This window comes from Haliaeetus albicilla, chromosome 8, assembly GCF_947461875.1.
Source record: "Haliaeetus albicilla chromosome 8, bHalAlb1.1, whole genome shotgun sequence".
Taxonomy (NCBI): Eukaryota; Metazoa; Chordata; class Aves; order Accipitriformes; family Accipitridae; genus Haliaeetus; species Haliaeetus albicilla.
In genome coordinates this window covers 37,938,492-37,958,421 of record NC_091490.1, presented here as the reverse complement: position 1 = coordinate 37,958,421, position 19,930 = coordinate 37,938,492, and the positions used below count along the sequence as shown (strand labels likewise).

At 55.6% G+C, this 19,930-nt stretch overlaps 1 protein-coding gene across 7 annotated transcripts in view; it reads right to left on the bottom strand.

Annotated features, from left to right (window-relative positions):
• Positions 1-18,009, bottom strand: part of NOS1AP (nitric oxide synthase 1 adaptor protein) — a 47,368-nt gene extending 29,359 nt beyond the window's left edge. For 2 of the 7 annotated variants that reach the window (XM_069789918.1, XM_069789922.1), the window contains exons 1-2: positions 17,815-18,006; positions 7,390-7,461 (exon numbers count right to left, since the gene is read on the bottom strand). In XM_069789918.1, coding sequence (XP_069646019.1) covers positions 7,390-7,461; positions 17,815-17,919 — 177 coding nt within the window. In that variant the 5' untranslated portion in view covers positions 17,920-18,006. Of the gene's footprint in view, positions 1-7,389; positions 7,462-8,343; positions 8,556-17,814 lie in introns of those variants that run through there. The other 5 variants (XM_069789916.1, XM_069789915.1, XM_069789923.1 and 2 more) reach the window with 5 other exon arrangements.
• Between the last annotated feature and the right edge of the window lie 1,921 nt (positions 18,010-19,930).

The window sequence follows — 19,930 nt, the reverse complement described above, 5'->3', positions numbered from 1 at the left end:
AGCAAGTTTCTAGCAGCAGCAGAGACCGCAGCTCTTTGTGACAGCGGTGGGGCTGGAGAGCACCGAGCTGGGTGTTGTATGGCTGGTGACGCTGAACATGGCCCTTTCCCTCAAGAACAGTACTTTCTGCAGAGGTTTATGCAAGTTAGAAGGTCAGGCAATCAAAGGCAGCTCTGTCACCTTGCAGAAGGAGCAGAGAGCTATCAAAGGACGATGGTTTCTGTAAGGACTCTTCAAATTCTCACAAACAGCAATTACTGGTGCTCTCACAACCTCAAATCTCCCAGAACAAGGTGCAGACCTCCCCCTCGACAGCCAGGCTAAATCCATCCATGCCCATGAGCCAGAGCATGCAACAAATCACTCCTTTCTGGGCAGGAGGGAAAGCCAGAGCAGGCGCATGGGGAGCAGGAGAGCCCCCTCAGCACCACCAGCAGCTTCCGTGGCATTCGCAGTACCGCAGACGTTACGCGTGTCGGTGCTCCAGCTGTGCCACCTTCCTGCGGAAAGCCAGGTTGGCAGCACCGGATTCCCCTGCCTCTAGCTCAGCTGAGCCCTGGCGCCGAATTTGGCCTGCCGCGCTACCGAAACCACGCGTGCGACACGGGGAACCTCAAAGGAAGCAGCCACGGAAAGGCAGGGACACCGCTCCAGCACGCACCAACACCCCTGCACGTGCTCTGCTGAGCCCAGTTGGGATAACGGGGATACGGGTTGGGATAACACAACCCATCAGCGCAAAGCTTAAAGCCTGCTTGAAGAAACATTGCCGAGGAAGAACAAAGGTAGAGCAGGAGGAAGAGGAGGGAAGCACAAGGGCACAAAAGGGGATAGACATTTATGAAATGGCTTGACAGGCTCTCCATGAATTTAGAGAGGGGGTGGGAGCCGGCAGAGCACTCCCGGGCTGGGAAGGAGCAATGCTGAAGGTCTGTCCTCTCCCCCACGTTCAGGGAGCCCGGCAGACGTTATTCCCCCTCCTCTCCCTTGAGCTCCCAGCAGATATTTGCCGATGGCTCAGACGACGGCATCGGCGAGCCGATAACGTGACTCACCGCGAGCGCCGGCGGGGAAAGCCCCCAGCCAGGGAGCGAGATGAGTCACGGGGAGACGCCGTCGGCTCTCAGAGAAGGAAGAAAGCCCAACCGAGGAAAGGCCAACCCAAGCAAACACAGGGCGAGGGTGTGCGACGGGGACGTAGGGGACGCGAGGCACCGCTGCCTCCCAGCTTTTTGCCAGCAGCTCCGGGCCTGCCCTGGGCTCAGCGCCTCCGTGGCTCCCAGCCCTCTCAAAGGCATTTGCCTGGCTACAGGCCAGCAGCACCCACCAGGGACACTGCTGCTCGCGCTGGCATGCCCAGCGTCAGTTGACGTGTTCCTGCCCGAGCCCTGAGCGCCGCCTGCCCGTGGGACGCTTGCCCAGAGCAGAAGTGCTGAGCTCCTCAGAGAGAAGGGAGGTATGGGGAAGACCGTGCACCGGCATGCACCTCCTGGCTCATTAGCTTTCCCAAAGCACGCTCCCCCCATCCGGGTTATGTTTTCCTTCATCCTCGCTGGCTCCACAACCAAGCTCTCCATCCAGCTGGGAACCCCACGCCACCAAGCCCTCTGCCCCACCACGGTTTGGAGCCTGGCCCCGAGGGACGTGCTGCTGCCCCAGCTCTGCCTGGCAGAGAACTCTTAGCTAGGGCATTGCTGGAAGCCAAAAGGCAATGAGCTTGTCATGACTTACTTAAGAGGCCAGCTACCGAGGGATGAGGAACACGCCCGTTCCTCGTCTCCTCGAGACCCACCAGGTTGCACGTCTGGCTGAGCCCAGTCATTCCTGCCACCGCAGGACCCAGCAAGCCCGGCAGACAGCGGCACGGGCAGTACTTGCTCACGTCTGCCCGGGAGCGCCTTCCCAAAGTCCCTCTGGCAAGCGCTGCCCATCCCTACCCTGCTTCCTCCAAGGCTCAGACCTCGCTTTCCACCAGTTCAGATGCCTGCCCTTTGCCACATGGAGTTATTTACCTCCTTGAACTTGTAATTTTACTACACGTGCATTCGACAGAGTGCACGTACAACTCACGCGACTTAACGCTGCCAGGAACCTTCAAAGCTTCACTGGAAAGCGCTCGCTGCATCCTGGCCATGGTATTAAAACAGACAGCAAAGCCAAGGCCACCACGCTTCGGCCAATTCTCCCGGGAACCATCCCTCCCCTGTGGAGAGTCTTGGTCAAAAGGCTGCTCCAGTGAATCTGGGTACTAATCTAAGCAGTTTATTGATTAAACACTAACTACAGGATGAGATCCCGACCTATTTCATGCAGTCGAGTAGGCGGCATGTTGGTAGCACTACGGCACTAGCCGTTATTTTATTACGAAGTTAAGTGGCATTGGTGGTGCCAGGAGAAATACAATGAACATGCCCAGAAGCCTTCACCCTTTGTACTGCAATTGTCAGAGCACTGAAAGAGCAATTGAAATCATTACAGATATCCCTCCCAGATCTAATGCAACGTAATCTCGTTCATCTCAGATAATCACGTCAAGTCATTAGCTCGCCAATAATTCACCTCGCGCCGAGTGCCGCGACTTGGCAAAGAGCAGGCTGTGCTCTTCAGGTGGCCAAAGCCTGAGCATCTCCTGGCCAGCCCACTGCCCACCACGCAGGTCCCCCGTGGGCAGCCGGGGCTGGGCTGCCCCCAGGCAGGGCTTATGCACGCAGGGCCAGCTTGCTTTCAAATCCTGCTCCGTTTTATGGCAGGGACAGCCACGATGCCCTTTGTGCGATTGAAAAAAAAAAAAAAGGCATCATTGTAAATGGCTTAACACTTTTTAAAACTCGCCATGGCAGGAACAGGGATATCTCAGAAATATTTTAATTAAATGAGCTCAAAATTACACCAGGCACTCTACACAAATAACTGGCCAAATGCATCAATTTTCACACCAGTCCAACTGTGCATGTGGTTTGCAGAGGATGCAAAATCTAGCTTTAAACTAGCTTGTTGAAATTCAGCAATTTTGCCAATTTGCTAAAATAGAGCTCAGCTATGCAAAGCAGCAGAAGTCCCACAAAATCAGATGTACCTGACAGAGTAGGAGGTGTAGAGGAGCTAGATTTTAAAGTGCTTGAAATGTCTCCTTGTTTTCAGCCTGCAAAACTCAGCTGGACACTTCCCAGAAACAGGCTTGCAGAAGACTTCCACAGAAGCAGCTTTTAAGAAGTGCCTATATAGGATTTCATCCCTTCTGGCACCAAAGAAAACCTGGATTAAAGCTACACTCAGCAATCCAAGTAGCAAAAAAAGGATAATTCCAAATTCTCTAGAATGCACCAAGCCCCACCCCAGTAGCACTGGCTGCACTGGAGACATGCCAGGAGCACCGAGAGGAAATAATTTGCATGTATTTACATCATGACAACATGAAAAACATAGTTATCATTTTCATTTAGGGCCCCATGTGCTCAGCCATTCCAGGGGGTGAAAAAAAAAAAAAAAAAAAAAGAAGAAAGGATGCTCTGCAGCTAGCTCAGGCACTTTAAACTGAAATCTTCAACAACTCATAGTCCTTATGGTTGGGAAGATACATCAGTTGGGCTCTTGCTCTCCAGTACCATAACACCCTCCTTGGTAACTGACAGATGTATGATCCATCCCAGACCACTCTCACAAGGTCCCATCCGAATTTCTCAAGCTTTGCCCGTGGCCGGCGCAGAGCAGAAAGAGCACTGTGGCCTCTGGGCTGCTGCTTCCCAGGAGAGCCTGGGCAAGGAACATCCCCCGGGCTCCCACCAACAGGACAGGCTGGCTGCAGCTTTAACAACCATTTAATTACTGTTGAGCTCGGGACTTTTTGATGTTCAGGTGCCCACGGGTAACTCTCTGGACTTACGGATTGATTTCTCGCACCTTGCATCCAGATGAGCCAAGGAGCATTTGGAAGGCCAACCTACCCCCAGCAGTTTAAGGCACGAAGCAACACAGACTGGGTCACCCTGTTTTGGGATGAGGAGGAAAAGGCGTTCAGTTGTACGAACACAAGCCCAGCCACTTGCCAGGAAAACAAGCCCTGGCCTATTGTGTTTATTAGTACTGATGCGGCCATTGGTGCTCTGCAGGAAAGCCAGAAAACGTAAGCTTTGGAGGAAAGCTGCAGCAAACGCTCATAAAATTGCTGTCCAAGTGCATCCTTGGCACGGCTAATGTCCTGTTCCACCGAGTCCTTTCAGGGCCAGGGATTTGCACTAAGACGCAGAGCAAGACGGGGCTGTGTCCCCAGCAAGTCCAGCCGACCCAGGCAGGAAAAGCAGGAAGGCAGAGGCAGCCGGCTGAGCACCTCCCCTTCCCTCCTCGCCCCGAGCTGTGAGAATCCCGGGAATTCTCCAACATCCTCCTGCTTTTGGACAGAAACCTTCCCTCCGGCCAGCACCGCGAGGATGCCCACGCCACTGCCAGCCCTTCAGCAGGGCAGGAGGAAGGGGATGGCATCCCTGCCCTGCAACACCGACCCCCTGTATAAAGTCCCTCTCAACCTAGATCCACAAAAGGGACCAGATTTGGGCTTAATATATACATCTTGGTCTGGTGGAGCCGTTCTGCCCACAGCTGTTGCTCTGCTTTGCTCTCAGGAGAGCAGCACCAGGCCGGCAGAGCCCAGCCAGGGCAGGAATCCCAGCAATGCCGGCTATGCCGTGCCCTCCTCTTTGCCCCCAAAGGGTCAGGTCTCCATCAAAACAAGAAGCCGGGATCAGCCAGGCCCACGGCACTCGCCCTCCAAGCCCCAGCTGCCAGGGCGGAGAGGGGAGACAGGGCTGCGGGAGCTGCGGCTGCTCGTAGCCCCGTCCCTCCCCGCTCCCAGCCCAGCGCAGGCAGTTACGGGGGGCTTCCAGGACGCTCTCCCCCTTGGGACCCCCACTGTCGGGCAGGGTGCTTCCTCACTTCATCGCGGGATCATTTTTTTAATCATTTAGTAAATAGAGGCAAAGCCCAGCGAGCAGCTTAGGGGGAAGGCAGCACTGAGAAAGGGGAGTTGTAGTGGCAAGGGGACGGCAAGGGTCCCCCTCCCTCACCAGCAGCGACTAATTCAGAACAAACTGGGACACAGCACTTTCCCCCTAAATGAGGGACTGCAATAAAAACCACACAAACCTCAGGGTCAGCAGCTGCTTCACACACCACAGGCAGAACCGCTGCAGCTTGCACGTGAAGATCTCCCATCGCTTGCTTTCTGTGCCTAAATAAGCTTTTTCTTCCTCTGGTTTCCCCACGCCAATATTTTGGGATTACTTTATTCCTTAAAGAACACAAATTCTCCTCTGCTTTAAGAAGGTCACACATTCCCTGACCTCCAGCCAAACTGAAACCAGCCTCCAGCGCCCAGCCCAGCCAGCAAATGCCCTTGCAGTACCGCGGTAATGACTTGCTGCTGGGTGCAAGGCCAGTGCAAAACATGGGAAACCAGGGAAGGGCTATACACATAAACTAACCAAACAAACCATCCTGGCATCGTCTTCAAAAACAGCACCCCGCAACAAATAAAGAGACAGTAAAAGTCTCTCTGGCAGATCTGATCTGCAAAATCATAGCCTTTCCATGACTTGCATCTCTCCTGTCTTACGCTAGATCAAGGAAGCCTGAGCACATGTTTCAAGCACATCATTCACCATGAGAAATCATTATTTTACCCTAATTTGTGTCCTTTCCCCACCATTCGGAGCTTTATAAACTTAAGCGTAGTCTAGAAAATTTATTTATATTGGTCAACCAGGAAGTTTTAGTGTTGTTTTTTCCTAGGGTTTATTTAAGCCCTCGGAGTTATGCCAGTCCTCCCACACTCATGTGGAGTTATGTGATTCTGGGGCTGGAGCTGCTTTCTTTCAAAAGTCTTATCTTGAAAGGCAGAAGAGGAAACAGCTGTTTATAAGAGCTCTTGACAGCGTAACAGTTGTTCTGTCCCAAATCTTGTTGGGAACCAAGGTGAGCAAACCTAATGCCATAAAGGACTTCTCAACTTGTGCACCAGCCACAACATTAACCACCACCAAGAGGACAGGGCAGCGGGTAGGAAAGCTGTTGAGAAAAGCCCCCAAACTATTTACACCCTGAAAGCTTGAAACAGAAGAGCTTTGCAGTCTGCGTCCTTGGGCTATGATACTCCTCCTCCGGCAATAAGAAAAGAGAAAATGAGATTATAGGAAGAGTCCGCAGGAGGGGCTGAGAGAGGAGCAGGGCAACAGCCAAGCCCGGACAGGGCTGCTCAGCCACACGAGCAGGTCCGGTGCTTACGGGATCCCACGAGGCCACCAGAATGACAGCTCATCCATTACTCAACGTCCCTGCCAGCATCCTCAGCTCCTTCCAGTTAAGAGTGTTACTTCCAGGAGAGAGCCATCCCTGGAAGACAGGGCAGACCCCTCGCTGTGACCCATGGAGCAGAACAAATTACCTGCGCCGGTGGCCACGCTGGCCACGTACGTCAGACCGAGGTCCAACCATCGCCCAAAGGGCTGTCGTGTGCACCGAAGAGCAGTCCGGCTCCTGCTGTTTTCAGCCGGGGGGGCAGCGAGCTCGCCGGGTGTGTGGTTTGCTCACATCCCAGCCTGCCCTTGAACACCTTCCAGTTGCACAGGCGAGAGGCCAGGGAGCAAAAGAAAAGCTCCTCTCCTGGCTATCGGCCAAGCATTATATGGCGAGAGCACCCCGTATCCTGACTATAAGTAGTTTGGGAAGCCAGATGACTTCATTACCAGCTGACATCCCCTGAACTACTCACTGTTAAACAAGCTCGCTGCTGGCCGGCCCCAGAGCTCATTACTCAACACTTTAATTTGCACATTGCCATTTACCAGGCACTAAACTGGCATATCCAGGCAGCACCCGAATTTTCACACAGCTGTAGTGCTTATGCAAGCGGTAAAACACAACCATGCCTCTTCCACAAGTAGTTTGCTGTTACTTTTGAATCGGAACTGACACACAAGGACATCCTCCGAATCGCGGACGCGCTACAGTTTCCATCCAGTGCCGGCAGCCCCACGTCCCGCACCCACCTTCCACCCCATGCTCCTGCACAGGACGCAGCACCGCGAGCACAGAGACGACCCTGCTACCGCTCGGGCTGTAGCTAACCCCAACCACCGCACACGGGATGCCTGGGTACCGCGGGGGACAGCCAGCGCCGGGGATGCTGCAAACGCGACGGTGCGGCACACGAAATTTGCAGGCATCGCGCCTGGGTTACGCGGAGATCTCAATGGAGAGAGGGACGGTGAAAAATACAGGGTTATGAATAACCTGGAGGACAGGACTTATACAAGAGAAGGCTGTAAGAGGAGATGGAGAAGTGCTGCCCCCGCCACCCCGATGCAGAAGAAGAAGGAGCATCCTCGCCGTGCTCACCCTGATCCGCCGCATGGCCGTCACGATCTCCACCCGGCTGTTTGGCCGTGGCACATCCAGGCTCCCGATGTACTGGAAGGAAGGAAAGAGCAGATTAGTCGAGTATCCATGGCACTGGAAACCTCATGGTCCCACCACGGCCTCGATGGCATCACTGGAGGGAACCCAGGGTCACTTCTGGGGAACAGGCGGCATTTTGCCCACTGCACCCGAAGCCTTGCACGCCTCCCACCATGAAGCTGTTCCCTCACCACAAAGTTTCAAGGATTCAGCAGCCCTTATTTGCTGGCCTCATTCATCTATGCCATGATCAAAGTACGCAGGTATAAGCCAATATCCCCTCGGCTGCACTGAGTCATCTATTATAGACCTAGATATTGGAATATCCCTAAAATAGCTTGGGCAACCTGTCCTGTGACAGGCCCTTCACTGCTTAATTACAGCCCTGCCAAACCCTCGGCTGTTTTTGCAGTGATGCTGAGCCTCCAGGCCAAGCCTCCAGAATAAAGGAGCCGCTTTGCTATTCAAAGGGGACCAAAGGCAGCGCCACTGCGACCCAGCACGGAGAGATGCCGAACAAAAACCTTTTAAAAAGTAAAATGGAAGAGGGCAGATTCAGAAGAAGGATCAGAAAACAGACAAGCAACAAAGAGTCAATGCTGAGCACTAAAAACATGTAGTTAGAAGAAAAGCATTTTGAGTCTATTTACTAGCCCCCTGTGCTCCCACGCTTCATCTCGACATGAGCGCTGACGTAACCCTCCGCAGCGCAGCGCAGGCACCGAACTCGGCAGGGCTACGTGTTCCTGTGAATACGGCCATAACCTTCGCCAACAACACGAAATCCCAGGTCACTGGTTTCGAGCACCAGCGCCGAGACGGGTGCCTGAACGGCTGAACACGTGCTAAGGGTCACCGTACAGGCAGAGCCCGCGGAGAGCGGTTATTTCTCACCCAGCACCACTGCGGGACTCCCAGCTCCTCTCCGCTGGGATGCTCCTGCCACCTCTATCGAGGGCACAGCACCGGGGCTGCGTGACCACACCTGGGCTTTGTGCGGGCATGCTGTCCCAGAGAGCCCTCCTTGCTAGCCCTCTTTGCCCGCACCCCAAAATCCACAAGCCCACCCGCTCGGTGAGGCCGTCCCCAGCGGCACGGCTCCCGCCCCGGGCGCAGACGAAGGCGGGCGTCCGGCGACCGGCACCGGGCAGTCGGTGCTGAGAGTAGATGCGAAGAGAGAGGATATAAAAATAAACACCAAACAGCTGGCGTGATCGTCACGTGCCGAGCAGGCTGCCACGGTGCAGGGCAGCTTTATGTAACCGGGAATTAAAGCCCACGATGAACGCCGTCGGTAAAGGCGGCATTAACTGCCCAGACCCCAACCGCTGAATGCCCAACTGCAAAAAGCACAGGTCTTGATAAGTTTTCAGTCGCATCCCCTAAACACAGCCTTCCCACTCCCTTCAAAGGTTCAGGTCATATTAATAGAGGCATCTTTGACATCAATCGATTCCCTTTTCTTATATAAAGTCTGGAAACCATCAGTAAAAAGGAGGAGACGAGGAGGAGGGCTGAGGCAGCCAGAGCCCTGGGCACGCCATCACCATGCAGCATGTAAAGAAGAAACCTTTCTCCATCTTTCCCTGCCAGGCAAACGTCTCAGCTGCACAGCACCTCTCCCACCAAGCCTTCCCATGCTGCTCTTCTGCCAGGGACCCCCAGCACTGCTTCACACTCACCTGCAAGGGAGACTTTTTAGCTTGAATTGTAAGAGCGACAGACTTTTGCTAGCAAAGGGGACAGCCAGAGGATGCCTATCTTCTTCCAGTTATTCCCAACAGCATGAGGTCACTGCCACCGGAGGGGTAATCGCCGTCCTTCTCCCTGCGTTTTCCTTGCACAAGCGAGCGCAGAGTACAGCCACGTGCAAGGACAGGGCAAGCGGTGGCAGCTATCAGCTGGGCAGGAGACAGCCCCGTCCACAGCTGGCTCCCACAGCCACATGAATCCGAGCAATGCCAACCTTCTGGCTGATGACCACAACCTCGGCCAGCAGCAACGCTCCGTCATGCCTGTAATTGCATGTGCGAGACTGTCAGGGCTGGGCTGCCCCGTAAGCAAGCGATGGAGCAGAAACCAGACACCCCCTTGGACCTCTTTGGATGGCCCTCCTGGAAAACTGCACCAGCAATAGGAACTGTCTTGATGCTGTCCTGTCTGTGCCCCTTTATTCAGCTATTCCCCTCCAGCCCATGCTTGTGAGCACCCGAACCAAGGGGCTCAGGTCACAAACCATGCAGGATTCGCCTCTGCTCCCAAACCCAGGCTCCATGGCATCCTGCTGGCATCCCCCATCCCGTGGGAGCATACCCCCACCAGAGCCCATGGCACCTCCAGCCCTGACGTGGGCTCACTTCACACAATTACTGTGCTCACAGCTCCGATAACACCCACCTCTCCCTCCGCTCCGGAGGCAGGTATTTTTTTGCACGTTTCATAAAACTCAACAGATGGACAAAGTCTCCCCAGATTATTTTTGTCTTCAGGGCAAAAATCACATGTGGGAACTGCACTGCAGAGGAGGAGCCCTTCACAATGTGATGAGCATCCCCCAAAAATGTGGACTCGGAGGTCAGCCTTTCAGCTAAACTACTATTTCCCAGGCAAGGAGTGGGGATGGCCTGAGAAACCACCCATATTTACTAGTGCTTTGCAGGCAATAAGTGCACTGAGGGCCACTCCTTCCCCGCTCTCCTCCAGCCCTCCTACTCCCAGCACCAACTTTCATTTTGGGAAGAGCTGTGGGGGAAAAGCAGGCGAGGCAGAGGTGAGGATCAGCAAAGCAGCCGGAGCCTGTGGGGTGCAGGGCTCCCCCATCATCCCACCCCAACGCTGAGACCCAGCTCCCTCCTCCCAGGGCAGGAGCCCCAGGGACCCCCAAGCATAGGGGGGGGGGTCTCAGATCACAGGCATAGACTTTTGCCTTCCTTTAAAATCCACGTGCCCCAAGCGAGGTGCCAGGCGTGGCGGTGGCTCCCAGGGCTTGGACCAGCATCTGTGCTAGCATCCGTGCCAGCAGGTCGACCCCACAGGAAAAGGAGGCAGTGGGGCCGGGGCTCAGCCCGGGGAGGAGAAAGGAAGGCGCCTGAGACAAAAGGAAGGAAAATAAAGCTGTGTGAAAGAGAGCTGACAAAGAAAATAAACCCATGAAAGAACCCACCCTCTCCAAGCCCCCGGGAACCAAAGAGGAGGAGGAGGAAACCATATGCACACATGCAGGACGCGGCTTTCCCAAATAATTGCCTCCAGATCCGTAGCCCCACCACCCTGCAAGCAGATGGGGGGTAGAGGGGGAGCCCCCCCACCTGCACCCAAGAGCCAGGCGGGATTAGGGGGTCACCGATCCCCACGCTCTGAAGGTGGGGAACACGCTTGGCTCAGTGGGGAGGGCAGTCCCAGGCAGCCCCCTCCTCCTCAGCCCAATTAGGAGGAGAAAGGCCACCCGCTTGGAGCGCCAGTGAATGGGCAGCCAAGGGGGTCCCTCCTGGAATGAGGCACTCTGGCAGCCCCACAAAGGCAGCCCTCGCATTGCAAACGGCCAGCACGGGCAGGCAGGCACGAAGCACCTGTTTTGCAGGGTGCTTTCGGTCCCCCGCACGCCCTGCTGCTCCTCATCCCCCACGTGTGGGACTCGGTCTTCCGTCAGTCCGTCCCGGGGCCCCTGGGAAAGGGCAGCCCCTCTCCCTGCCACGGCACAGACTTGGTGGCCGTCACCCATCGGGCTTCTCGGCACCCAAAGGGAGGTGGCTTACTGTCCCCCTGCCATGCAAACAGGCTCCCTTGTCCATCCCAGGCATGGCTGGAAGGGGCCTCCAGACACAGCCCACACCACACACCCTCTGCCCATGGCTTACGAAAGACTTGTCCAATTCAGGGAAATACCAGTCCTCCCCAGGCCAGAGGAAAAAAAACCCAAGAAAACAAAGGAGAGCATTTTGCCAAAGCAATGTTTGCACAAGTCACTCCGTTTCTCATTTTTCCTTGAGGTTGTTTAATATTGCTCATTTTCTGCTCTGTCAGAAATGACTTTTCTGGAGAAGGTGCTTTTTCCGTGGCAGCAGGTGGAAGATATTTTCAAAAAACCGAAGGCCCATCGCATCCCTGACAGGGGGACATGTCCAAGGAGTGTGGATGAGATCCCTTGTGGGTGGTGGGCAGCGGTGGGCAGCGAAAGCCTTCCCGGAGGGGAGCTGCCGCCTTCCCCAGGGAGACACGCTGCTGCTCTGCCAGCCTGATACTGCGTGCAAAGGTCAGGGCTGAATCATACCCAACTTACGGTGGAGCCTACATTGGCTGGCTGCCGGGTTTCCAGCTTCGAAAGCTGCCCTGAGTTAGAGAGCTTGCCACGGATGAAGAGCCGCTGGTTCTGCAGAGGAGCTACAGGCAGGCAGGCAGCAGGGCAGCGCAGGGAGAAGACACACGCTGGCACCAACCCCAGGCTGGGGCATCGCACTGTGGGCTACGCAGCCGTCCTCGGGGCCGGGAGAGCCTCGATGGAACAGGGCATCCTGCGCCCAGGCTGGGGAGGGGTTACCAGAGGTACTGGCAGCCGTGTGGAAGGCATCAGATATGGGGCGTGAGGGTCCTGAGGTTTCTGAAGAGTCCAGGGTGGCATGAGGCCACACCGGGTGCTGGGACATCAGCCCCGTGACACACGGCTGTGCCACGAAGCAAGGGCCAAAGTGCTCGGGCACCAGCGCCCAGCCAGGCACCCTGAGCCCAGAGATTGGAAATCTCTTATTTCCCCAGTGCCTGGGGCAACACCCAGCCTCTCTGCAGCCTGGCTGATACGGGCTCCTCCCAGGGCTGCTGTGGTCAGGGAAAGCAAGGAGAAATCCAATTCCTGGGACTTTTGCTGTCCCAGTGCTCCCACTCTCCCACGCACAGCCTTCACCCAGGGAAGCCACGGGGCCGGGCTGGCACGGCCCCAGCTCTGCCCTGCACCCCAGGAACACCCAGCCTTGCTGGAAGGAAAGGGGGGAAGTTTACTCAGACTGCGGTGGTGTGGGCTCAAAGGCCAAAAGGGACGCAAAAGTCAGGATGCCAGCTGACTTCTATGGAAAAAAGCCTTGGCTTTCCAGCCTGAGCCCAGAAGGCGGGTGCAGCGGGCTCTCTGCTGAGCTGGAGGGCTCCAGCCCTGCCCCATCCTCCCTTAGCGGAGCTCTGCACCCTGAGGACACCAGCCCTGGGAGCCAGGTAGTTTAAGGCAGCATGTTGGACCTGTCCAGAGCTCCGTAACCAGGCAGTGGGCATCAATATAGGGGCACCCCACACCAGGCAGCACCGGTCAAGCTGATGCCCTAAGGATATTACCGCTTACCTGCCTGCTGATCCTAGAAACGCTTGCGTTGCCTATGAGCTACGTGGGGACTCGAGTGCCCGCAACACACAGCTCTGAAGGTCCCAAGACAAGACCCCAGCACCCACCAGAGCCACGTGCACCACGCCCCCCCTCCCCTCTCACCGGCCAAAACGGGACTCGTGCAATAAGGGGAGACACCTTTGCAGCAGGACGCGGTCCTGCAGCGGGGCCACTGGGATGCAGAGCGAGCGGGTGCAGCAGGAGAGCTGAAATTTTCCCATGCCCATGAAGCAGGGCTGTCCGCTCGCCCCGTTTCCATACCCCACGCTGCCCGCAGCTGCCCCCCACGCAGGGGCTGAGCTCCCCGCACTTCCAGCCTTAGCAGGTGTTCGTGTATGGGATGTGCGAGACCGGAGCGTTTCAGCAGGCAGAAAGCAGGGCTGGGAGCATCCCACCCCCGTCGCTTCTTCCTCGGGACCTTCTGGCATCTGCCGAGCCTGCGAGCTGCCTTCCCGGTACCCACAGTCTGGGCACACACGGCTTTGCCAAATCCCAGTAGAGGGTTTTTTTGCTAAGAGCTTCGCTAGGCAGCCTGTGAACTGACTTCACAAGCACGGCAGAAATATGCCACCGTTTCAGACGAGAACTTTTGTGGCACTTGGGAAGGTTATTTATAGCCTTGAGCAAGCAATCCTGGGCTACATCACACTGCAGCTTTGCTCCGGTCTGAGCAGCCCTGACAGAGCACACCGTGCTCGAGCGCTGCCAGTACAAACAGCCCCCAAATAAAGCTGCCAAGTCTCTCCCAGCCAGCTAAAGAGGTGCAGAGCTTCACACAACCTGTCTCTGGCTTTGCAGCCCTCCAGGAGAGGGAACCTTGCTGGGAAGGGAGCCTGAAGCAGAGGAGAGGAAACTGAAGACCTCGATCCGAGCTGCCTGCAACTCAACTCACCTCAAATGCTTTTATGTACGGCCCCTAAATACATAAAAATATACACAAGAGTGGAAACACACATGCATTCGCTGCTTAGTGTTCACCTGAGGCTATAATCATATTTCTGATAAAGGATTTATCGTTGCAGCAACCAGCAGGCTCTGCCAGTGCTCACAGCCTTGAGAAGGGTGGCAGGCAGGTGAGCTGGAGGGGTTCACAGGAAGGGACATACTGGATCAGACTAAAATCTCCTTCATGTCCCATCTCCAAACATAGACAGCAGCAGATGCTGCGTTCAACTTCAGTTTCCCACGCACAAAAGCGGAGAAAAGTACCGAGAAACATGAAAAAAAAAAAAACGCCTGCTTGCCAAGATCCCTTAAGGGAAAAAAAAACCAAAAACCAAACCCACCACCCAAACCCAAAAAAACCACCTGCTGCCCAGAAGAACAGCAATCCTCCCAAACCTCCAGGCCCACATTTATCTGCAAACGGGTCCGGTATGAGGAACACCAGGTTTCATCACGTCTTGTCCCAGCTCACGGCAGTCCTGGACCGCAGGCGGTGGGTCTGCCCGAGCACCAGGGTTTGCTCAGACAGCCCCTTCTCCCCTCGCCTGCAGATGGGGGAGTAGCAGAGAGGGTCCTTGCACCCATCTGCCCCTTCATTGGGAACCATGTACATTAGGGCACTGTGAATGGATTAACGAGTCTCGGGACTGAAGGATTAACAGCTGTTTCCAAATAATGGGTATTTGGTAGGTGGGACCTTGCTCTGGACCACAAGACCTCCAGGGCAGGAGGAGAGCCCAACCCAGCCAGCTCCCAAAAGAGGCTTTAATGACAGGAGCCCGGAACGGGCTTCCCTGTGCGAACCCAGCAGCACCCCTGCACTTGAACAGATGGGGGATCTGGCACTCCAGTGCAGGCTCCACCACCCTGTTTAATTCCCTCTACATGCTGACCTCTCCAGAGGCGCTGGAGTAGCCTGAGTCATGATTTCTGATTGCGCAGAATCGCTGGTGTTGCACAAGGTGGCCCTTGGGTTTTGTCCTGCAGCACCAAGGCTTTTGGGAAGATAAGGATTAAGCTCGCATCCCCTCCTCCTCATCCCGACTGGAGGAACTGCGCTGGGTGGAGAGGTGGAGGAGGACGGGAGGTGTCTTTACTCTCTACGTACCCATTTATTTAACCAGAAAACCACCGCACAAGGGGGAACTTCTGGCCGCTCCCCTGGGCCATGCTGCAGCTCCCAGCTCTTTCATCTGAACGCTTCAGCTAACCCAAGAGGCCAGGCTTTTGATTTTATTCAACAATTCAGACCACAAAACGCAGAGGAAAACAAATGCCCTGCCTCCCCTCGGAGCCAGCTCCTCCGATTCCCAGCAGCCTGGCTGAGGTGCCTCCGGGACACAGAGGGGTTTGGTGCCAAGAGAGTGGCCAATGAAAACAGATCCAAAAGTGTGAAATGTATTACTATTCCTGAGAAGATGGAGTGGGATTTTCCAACTATTGGATTTATCTCCAGAAAATGGATTAACATAATCCTTAGAGGACACTTTGCTCAGACTCGGTGTCCCCTGTGCCAGAGCATATGGCTGCAAGTGGCCTCAGTGGGGATGAGCAACACAAGTCTCCTGACAGCATCGCATGTGACAGCACCGCTTGCTTCAGAGCGAGTCCATCGCTCTGTGCTTGAAAAAGGACGCAAATCCTGACTGCCCATAGCCACCCACCCCGGGATGCCAGGACTCCCTGGGGAAAGAGGCAAGGGGAACAACAGCACAGATGCCAGCAGCTACTGATGAACCAAAACACGCGCTACATCCGCTACATGTGCCATTTCAAGACAGCAGCACACAGTGTAGGTCTGAGTGTAAAAATAAAATTAAAAATTAAAAGAATACATCAGCACATACCGACCCAGGTTCATGTTACCCCCCTGCAGTGAGCCCCAAGCAAGCTCGTCAGGAATCCCAGGCTGCCGGAGCAAAGAGCACTGATCCAGCTGCCGAGGGCTGTAACACCGGGATCCCCACCACCCGCGCTATCAGCAATCCCAGGAGGCTTTTAGGAGACAGGCACGCGAGTCCCGGCGCCCCAGATGAGCATTTTTCTTCTTTAATCTTCCCCCAAAGTTCCGCTCTAAATCAGAGTTCCTCATTTTTGTGACTCGCGCTGGGTGCCTGGCCAAAACAAGAGCTGTGCGGGTTTAAGCTCTCGGGATTCTTGGGGATAAAAGGAACTAAAGGAGTGTAAGCATTTAATTAATCTCTAGCAATCTAATAAAAGGATGGAGTAATTGCCTAAGCCATCTGCATTCTGCATCTGGCATCAGGGGCTGCTGGAGAAACCCACAAATTTGGAAGCTGGGTTTCGTACAGATTCTGCTTGGCATTAACGCGTCCAACAGGATACAAAATAAGAGAAAGAGGAGCTAACAAAGACTAATACGGACCAGCCCATTAATGCAGCCAGACCAGCAGCATGGAAAAGAGATGAGCCGTGAGCAGACCGAGGGAAAACTGAAGCCCTATCCCACTCCTCGCCCCCCAAGCTGGGCCACCCAAACCTGGCATGGAAGAGGCACGTGGGATTTAGAAGAGGAGATGCTTTGTAGCCTCCCCGCAGGGTAGGGGTGAGCAGGTGCTGGCAGTAAAACAGCAGTCGGCTCCAATAATCCAGGAGCAAAAGGCTGCAAAGCTGAATTTGAACAGTCTTTCCCAGGAAACAGTTGCAAAGCAGGTTTAAGTTTGCTCCATAAACAACTCCTCTGCTGTTTTGCTCTCTGCAGCACGGTGCCTGCCATCGGGCAGGCAATGGCCTCTGCAGAGGAACCCTCCCAGCCCTGAGAAAAGAGGGAAAATAACACTTTGACACCCTCCAACGAGCAGCAGCCTTGCCCCCAGGGCACTGCACACAATTAGATGCCAAATCTGTGATTTTTTTTTTTTCCCCCGCCAGCACATGCGCTCCAAGGACAACGGCGTGTGACACATGTCTGCCTCCCCGCCACTCAGAACTGTTTTACACCAGGTTTTTTTCCAAGTCGACCTCACCTGAGCGTCTCGTCAGCGTGGTAAATGTATCTTCAGGAACAGCAAAGGGGGCAGGATTTTATGTTTCCCCTTTTCAAATTTCATGGCCAGTCACTTCCCAGTGCACTGCCAACCAGCGCTACCTGCTTGGGGCCAGGCAACGCGGATGGGTAGCTTGGCTTTTTCCCAGCCTGCTGCAAGATCACAAGCACTCAGCCTGTGGGAAGACACAGCCTAAGCGGAGTAAGAGACTAAGAGGTCCCAATGGAAAAAAAAAAAGAGCGCTTCCTGCCAAATCCACTACTAAGAATGTTTTATATCTGCAAGGAGAAATAGCAAGCTTTTATTTCAGGCAGGCGGCCCTGACCTCTTGCACCGCACCACAAATGGCACACAGTTCCTCTGTCCGCTCACACCCTGAATTTATCCCACTTACAGCAGCACCAGGGTACAAGGCATCCTGCAGACACCAACCGTGCCCCCAGTCACACCGGCACTCCAGCATTACCCACAGCCCTGGAAACACGGAGCAAAACCCAAGCCCTCCTCTCGTTCCCAGGAAGACGTGCACAATCCCTGGCTCTCTGGGGCCAACGTCCTCAAGCGACACGGTGCAGAGCCACGAAGGGATGCAGGACCAAGGGGGGGGGGGGGGCGAAGGACCAAAGGGGGGGGGGACGCAGGACCAAAGGACCAAGGGGTGGGGGGATGCAGGACCAAAGGACCAAGGGGGGGACGGGGGCGCAGGACCAAAGGACCAAGGGGGGGACGGGGGGACGCAGGACCAAGGAGGGGATGCTCGGGTGAAGCAGCAGGGTGACCCCGCTCCAGCCTACCCCATCCCACCACCTTGGGCATCCTTACAGGACGGGTGGGAAGCCTCACCCAACTCTTTGCAGCCGAGTTTGGGGGAGAGCAGGCAACGCCAACGGGAAAGGGCTCCCGGGGAAAGGGGGAGAAAACCCACGGCTAGGCGAAAAGAGAGCCAGAAAACAGGGAACCCCGGAGGGTTGGGGTACGAGGGTTGGGGTACGAGGGTTGGGGCAGGGATCCCCCCCTCCTCGGACCCCCTCCGCGCCCGCTACCCACCTTGGCCTCGAAACAGATGCCGTGCTGGAAGGCGTCCTCGTTGTGCAGGGGGATGCGGAGGTCGTGCCGGTCGTCCACCAGGTTATACTTGGACTTGGCGGGCATGGCGGCCCCGCGGTGGCCGGGCTGCCCCTTCCAGCGCGCCCGGCCCCGGCCCCGGCCCCGCCGCCGCCGCCGAACCTCCGCCCCCCGCCGGCCCCGGGGCGGGGACGCGCCGCCGCGGAGCAGCGGAGGAAGGACGGGGAGAGGCGGGGGTGCCTGGAAACGCGGGTCTCCGCACCGTTCCCTCCGCTTTCAGCCGGCGGGGAGGGGTAGGGAAGCGTTAATAAACGAGGAGGACCCGAAAGGGGCGCTGGGGAAGGGAGCGCTGACATCTAGTGCGCCGGGTAGGGGCTGCAGTCCGGCCTCGCTGAAGTTTTTAAAAAAAAAAAAAAAAAGGAAAATAAATAAATAAAAAAGCTTCGCAAGTGGTCGCGGTGAAGGGGGGCAGCTGAGCGGTGGGGGAACGCTGGGGGTTTGGGAGAGGGGCCCGAGAAACGCATCCCTCCTCGGTGGGAGAGCCTGGGCTGCTGCGAACGCTCGGGTCAACGAACTCTCTATCCAACCCTTTGTATCGACACCAGGCACGATGGAAATCAAGTGAGCTGGAGGTGAAAAAAAATCTCCATCTTGTGCTTAAGGAAAGGCCAGTCCCTGTGACCAGACCAGACCCTGCTGTGCCCTACCTTACGAAAGCCCTGAAGGCTGTGACTGTGCTCCCCCGGCCACCCAAAGCACCCCAGAGTCGCTTTCCAGACGCGCAGTAGCTCTTGGCTGCAGGTCCAGGCTGTTTCACCCCTTACCCTCACGCACATAGTGCACCCTCAGGTAGGGCTCCATCCCTGCGTGTTTTAACACCCACCGATGCTGCATAGGCAGCCGCGAAGCTCGTCTCGCCGCAGCGTGGCTGAAGAGCTCCCACAGGCCTTCACGCACATCGGAGGCACCGCTTGGGACAAGCTTTTCCCAGGGCAGACAAGTCCCCCTGCTCCACAGGAGAGCCACAATTCCCAAAGCCCTCGCCTTGCTCTGTTTGCATGGTTCTGCACGCCAGAGCATATTTCCCTCACGTGCCTCAAGTTTCTAAATGACTGCAATGCAAACAGCGGTGCTAGCTGTTGACCCTTCCCTGGGCATAACAGATTCAGGGTCATTGATTTTTTTCAGACTGAATCGATGTGGTGAAATTTCCTTTGAGTTTATAACATAGTTCAGAGCCAGCCGCAGCCACAGTGCTTCAGCTGCAGCTGAAAAATTATCGTTTCTCCTCAAAGTGGAATGGGCTTTCCACCCTCCCCAGAGGCTCAAATAATGACAGGCTGGGCACAGACAATTACAGGACATCAGCTGAGAAATCCCTGTGCTCGGTCATGCCCACGAGAGGTGTACAGGAATAGCTGCTGTGCCGCCAGCTTCCCCGCACCGGGCTCACAGTGGGATCACACAGAGCTGTCAGTGCTCGGACAAGCGAATCGAGGGATGATTTCCCACCGAAATGGGATGCCAGCGAGCCCTGGGCTCTTGAAAACCTTTACGCCTCCTTTTGGAAGGGGGCAGGGGATCGGTGTCATGCGTTGCAGCAGCTTGGGGACTGCACTTGCAGAGATCCCGGGGCAAAAAGGGTGCAGAGAACTGAACACCCACAAGGCACTTGAGCTCACTTAAGTCTGGGACAGGCAGAAGCCAGTCGTGGGACAGTCTTGGGCCTGGATCTGCTCCGTGGTGGTTGATGCTCTGGGTTCTTGCTGAAGGTTTCTGTTTACCTCTAGCAAAGGTTTAGCAGACAGCGTTGAAGTCCCAGGTGCTGGGAATGATACAGCCAGTGGAGAAGTCCCCGGGAGGTCTCCAGTCCAACGCCTGCCCCAAGCAGGACAAGCTTCAAGACGAGAGCAGCGGCTCAGGGCTGCGTCTAGGTGGGTTGCAAGTAACCCCAGGGACAGAGATCTCACAGCTTCTCTGGAGCTCTGTTCCTGTACTAAATTTGATTAAAGACATACAGTCTTGCTGACTGCTGGCTTTCCACAACTAGCAAAGCCCTGCGGATTTGGCAAAGAACTGAATTCCTGTGTGGGAGGGC